At 56.6% G+C, this 5233-nt stretch overlaps 1 protein-coding gene across 1 annotated transcript; it reads left to right on the top strand.

Moving 5' to 3' along the window:
* Positions 1-837: 837 nt before the first annotated feature.
* PQLC2 (PQ loop repeat containing 2) lies at positions 838-4449 on the top strand. The gene is made up of 7 exons (XM_010158703.1): positions 838-1007; positions 1700-1829; positions 2060-2147; positions 3048-3202; positions 3407-3499; positions 3869-4054; positions 4360-4449. Exons 1-7 carry the CDS (start codon positions 838-840, stop codon positions 4447-4449), a joined length of 912 nt encoding a protein of 303 aa, XP_010157005.1.
* Positions 4450-5233: the final 784 nt, after the last annotated feature.

Here is a 5233-nt window from a genome sequence, read left to right as displayed (position 1 = left end):
CAAGGTCCAGGCGCGCATGCGCCCAGGAGCCGCGCCGGCTTGGCTTCAGGCGCCGGGCGGGAGCGGGCGGCTCTGCTCCGAAAACAGCGCTTTTCCTCAAAAACAGGGCTGTAAAAGATTCAGCACGTTTGGGAAGAGCAAAACACCACATTAATTTCCTCCAAAAGCAGCAGATTTGGAACATAGATTGGGAAGAAAAGCGGCAAGCTCCTGAAAAAAGATTGGGAAGAAAAGCGGCAAGCTCCTGAAAAAAGATTGGGAAGAAAAGCGGCAAGCTCCTGAAAAAAGATTGGGAAGAAAAGCGGCAAGCTCCTGAAAAAAGATTGGGAAGAAAAGCGGCAAGCTCCTGAAAAAAGATTGGGAAGAAAAGCGGCAAGTTCCTGAAAAAGCAGGTTTGGAATGGGAAACCGAGCGAATTTCTAAAGAAACAGTGGATTTGAAAGCCCATACCAACAAACCCCCCCCAGGTTTCCGAAAAAGCGGTGGATTTCCAAAGGAAAAAATAAGGCCAAACGGCGCCGGTGAGCGAGGTGAGTCCCTGGCCAAGGATACACCTGGGGGAGGTTGTTCCTTCTTCCAGGCCAAATCCTGACAGCCTTCCCGCTCGGCTCATCCCACTGGGTGCCAAATTAAGGCCAATAAAGGCGTATCGCCCAGTGTTGAAGTTTTTTGCAGCTTCTGGCAGGAGCCGTGAGCCTGTTCCTGCTTGGGTAGATTTTTCCCTGGTGTTATTTCACTTTTTTCCCCTCTTTTATTGCATTGTCCCCCGGATTATCCCAACAGTCCTGCTGCCAGACGCTAACAAACGTCCCTCCTCCCAGCAGAGCGCCGGAGGCCATGGGCGCGTGGCGCTGGAGGGGTCTCCAACCCAGGAACCTTTCCGACTGTCCCAACGGATCCCGCTGGGTGATGGACGTCTTCAACGAATGCGCCCAGGACGGCAGGGACATCGCCAGCGTCGTCCTGGGTCTGGTTTCCATCCTCTGCTTCGCGGCCGCCTCTTTTCCGTAAGTATCGCTCCCGAAACGCGGCTGAGCCCTTCCCTTGGTGCAGCACCCCTCTCTGAAAGTCAGACTTCAAGCCCAAGATGCCCGAATTATTAAATCTGCGCGGCTAAAGCAATCTGGGCTTGGAAAACCTGGGTTTAACAGGAAGAAAAGGAGCAGGCGGCACAGCCCCAAAGCCTCGTTTGGGATTATGTTGTTATTGTTACGCTCGGCAGCTGTAATAACCACGTAAGCCAACCGCGACGCGGCTGTCGCAGGTCATACGTGCGGAAGAAACGTTTCCAGGAGCCCCGGGCTTCTTGGAAGTGCCGGGATGACTGCGGCAGAGCGGGACGCGGAGGGGTCACGCTTGGTCTTGGTGTATCACGAGATGATTTCGTAACCCGAGAGCAGGTTTTGGCAACTGGCGCTTCTCCTCGCTGCTTTCCGCCCTCGCGATGGGTCGCCGGGACTCCAGCCCGGTGGGTTGCTGTGAGCACCCCAGTGGGTCTCAGGCACCCCGGGGGCCAGTTTGCAGGGGTGCACGTGGCTTTGCTAGAGGAAATCTTTGCTTTTCCTCCCCTCGAGTACTTTGGGCGGGTGGTAATTGCAAAGTGGTCCAGGTGGGAGCAACAGGGAAACCTGGGGATGGGTCCCAGGATACGCCGAACCGGCCAGGGGGAACAGGTGGTGTCTCACCCGACTCTCTGCAGGCAGTTTTACCAAGCCTGCAAAACAGGCATCATGGACCGGGCTCTCTCCATATATTTCCTGCTGGGATGGCTGGGCGGAGACCTCCTAAACCTCATCGGTTCCTTCCTGGCTGATCAGCTGCCGCTGCAGGTACCAACCGACTCGGGGCTGGGTCAGCTCTCAAAGACCCCAAACTCCAAGGAGGAGGGATGGGATGCGTGCTGCTTAATCCGGCAACGGAACCAGAGACCCAAACAGCCCAGGGATGCTCCTTTCTCCCCTGGGGATGCTCTCTTTCCCCCCCTGGGGATGCTGGCTCATCCCAGCCAGCACCCAGAAGTCTTTCTACAGGTGGGACCAACCCGTCCTTCTCCCCACAGATTTACACGGCTGTTTACTACGTGCTGGCAGACCTGGTGATGCTGTCTCTCTACTGCTACTACAAAGTCAAGAACCAGGACAGAGGATGTGAGTTGGGGGTTGGAGGACGGGGGCGGTGGGCTCCCCCCGGTATGTGTTTCAGGCTGGCCTGTCCTCGGCTGCAGAGCCAGGAGGGGAAGCGATCCCTGGGGGAGATGTACCGGGGCAGAGATGAAGTATAGAAATAAATTCCTTACGCACAGTTAGGCGGCGACTCCACCTTGGAGCTGGAAACCACAGCCAGGTCTCTGGACACAGGCCATCAGTTTAAGGGAAAGGGTGAAGTTTTCTGGCTGGTTTTGGGATCAGATTGCAATTCATGGCAGCCTTGACATGATGGAGAAGTTCCTCCCTCTTCAGATGGAATAAAAAGGGAATCGGAATGGGGCTCTGCAGTTCTTGCGAGGCTCAAACAAAAGAAAATCCACTTTTTAGCGTAGCAGCTCTCTGGGAACTACAAGCAGGCATCCCTTTGGACCCTGAAAACTATTTAACTTAGAACAGCCGTTTGAATTTATTAAACCAGTTGACAGATGGCCCATCAGCTCTATTGTTTCGTTAATGCTGGAGAGCTCGTTTACAGAATCTAATACGGGTCTTGCTGTCGAAGCAGGGCTTGGTCTGGCAGGGATTTGAATGAGTTAAGACTGTGAAAAGATTCTAGACAGGGGAAATGATTTTTAAGAGCCCTACGGCCAAAGAAACTCGAGATCTCTCAGCCTGCTGAGATAGGAGCGGTTGCCTCCCTGATAACTTGCAGATTGCCCGTATCACTGCGAGATAAAACGCCCGCAGCAGCTACTGCCCCAGTTACTTGGTGCTGGCTGTGCCGCCGCAGAGATAAGGGAGAGCTTGAAGGTCTCTTTATCCAGAGGGTCCTGGCACCCACCAAGGATGGGGACTGGTGAAGGAGCCCTCCCTAACCAGCCTCCGCTTGATTCCTCGCAGTTGCCACCCAGATCAACGCAGCCTTCGTCCTCCTTTCCCTGGGGACGATGTCGACCATCTCCTTCCTGGGCAGAGGTGCTGCCGTGGTGCAGGACCCGGTGACGTTCAGAGGGAGGTCCCTGCTCTCTGCTGACGGGGATGAGCTTGGGTTGAAGGTGAGCCTGTTCCTAAAGCTGGGTGACGGGGGGAGAGAGGAGAGAAACGATCCGGTGGGGTGGGCACGTCACGCCGGGCCGCTGCAATCCCGCTTGGTACTCGGTGGGGTGAGGGATTTGGTCCCGCGGTCGCCTCACGCGGAGCTGTGGTAAGCGCGTCTCTGACCACCCTGGGGGCTGCTTGCGGCCCCCCCTGCCTTGCAGCCTTTCACCAGGAACGAGATCATTGGCTTCACCGTCGGCTCGGTCTCCTCCGTGCTGTACCTCTGTTCCCGAGTGCCCCAGATCTACACGAACGTGAGTGCCGCACCGTGAGTGGGGCAGGGCCGCAGCCCAGTCCTGGGGTCCCCTGGGGAGGCTGGGATTTCCAGCCAAAGAGGAGCGGGGGGATCCGAGATCCCTGTCTCCGATTGTTTCACAGGGACTGTATTTCTGCCCTGAAACCAGATTAATTTTTCTCCCCTTGCTTTAACATACCGATATTTTGAGGGTGAGGCTTTCATTTTGACTTTATGTACAAGCAAAAGGGGAATTAAAAGGCTCTTGACATTGAGTCACCACCTTCTTCCTTCTCTTTTTTTTTGGGAGGGGTTGACTAACGCTGCTTCCTAGTGAGATTTCAAAGAGCTGCACCCCGGCTCCTCTCTCTGTCCCCTCTTCTTCCAGTATGAGAGGAAATCCACCATCGGAGTCTCCTACTCCCTCTTTGCCCTGGTGATGCTGGGGAACCTGCTCTACGGCCTCAGCGTCCTCCTGAAGAACCCCGAGCCGGGACAAGGCGAAGGCGACTACGTCCTGCACCACCTCCCCTGGCTGGTGGGCAGCCTGGGTGTCCTTTCCCTCGACGTGGTCGTATCCTTTTCCCTCCGGCGTCGCATCCTGCCGGCAAGGCTTTGCAGGGCGCGATCCCGCTGCGGGCGGGCAGGGTTAGGCAGGAAGCGGGTGGGTTGATGCTACTCAGGGGTCACCCTGGGGCTATGACTGCTCACCCCCGTGCCGATGAGTCCTTTGTGGTGTGCAACAGCGGGATGCTTCAGGCCCTTAAGCGCCTTGCCCGGTTTCCAGCTCTCCTGGCACAGCCTCTTTTTGGGCGGTGAGACCCAGCGCGTCCTGTAGATCCGCCCTTGATGGCGTCAAGAGCCTTAACCTCGTCTCAGATCTCCTTCCAGTTCCTTGCTTATCGGAAGGGAAGACCCAGTACCTGGGAAGAGAGGGATGCTCTTCTTGGCGAGCAGGGCGACAGCTGACGAAGGGATCTGCCCCCGGGGGGGGGAGAACGGGATGATGCCGGCGAGAAAGCTGGTTCTGATGCCGGGCAAACTGGCCCCTCCATCCTGGTGGTTCCTGGGAGAGGAGGGCCTGAGGGGGTGACGTGTTGTGCTGCTAAGCCCGGCCAGGTGCTGCAGAGAGACCTCGTGCCTCTGAGACCAAAGACACTATCGGGATAAACAGGGAATTACTTGATACCTCCAAAGGTGACTCTGCTGCTGTGAAGCCCCACGGCTGAGCCCGGGCACTTCCGCTTTACCTGCTGTCTCCCAGGGGAAACCTGCAGCTTCGCTGGCTGCGGGGAGGGACGGAGGTGACGGCCCTGCCACGGACACGAGCACCGCTTACCTCCGCGGGCCTCTGTCTCCGCTGCCGAGCTCCTCCTGGAAGACACGGCAGTGGCTGGAACAGTTCAGCGGAGGAAGGGGAAGAGCAGCGTAACCAAAGCGTTTCGGTACACACGTCCCTCGTTCCATTAGCGCCGTTATAAAACAAGTTCTTGACCCCACCTGCCTCCTTTGGTTTTATTTTGTCCATGTGCCAGCTCCTGCCTCTTCCTCAATGTCTCCTAGTCCCGGTTTCTCGGAGTTCTCCTTAGTTTTGTCTCACCCACGTTTTAATTGCAGGGGCTTCCCGGGGAAGCTGCTCATTCGCTCAGCCTGGTTTTCGGTCCTGCTCTTCCTCGTTGATGAGTTTATCCCCAACTCGATGAATTTATCCCCAGCAGCGCTGAACTGGCCCCCTCTCAGGGCCCTGCACGGT

Source organism: Eurypyga helias, unplaced genomic scaffold (assembly GCF_000690775.1).
Source record: "Eurypyga helias isolate BGI_N326 unplaced genomic scaffold, ASM69077v1 scaffold1659, whole genome shotgun sequence".
In the NCBI taxonomy this organism is placed as follows: Eukaryota; Metazoa; Chordata; class Aves; order Eurypygiformes; family Eurypygidae; genus Eurypyga; species Eurypyga helias.
Note: the sequence above shows the minus strand (reverse complement) of the source record. Positions and strands in the feature narration are given on the sequence as shown.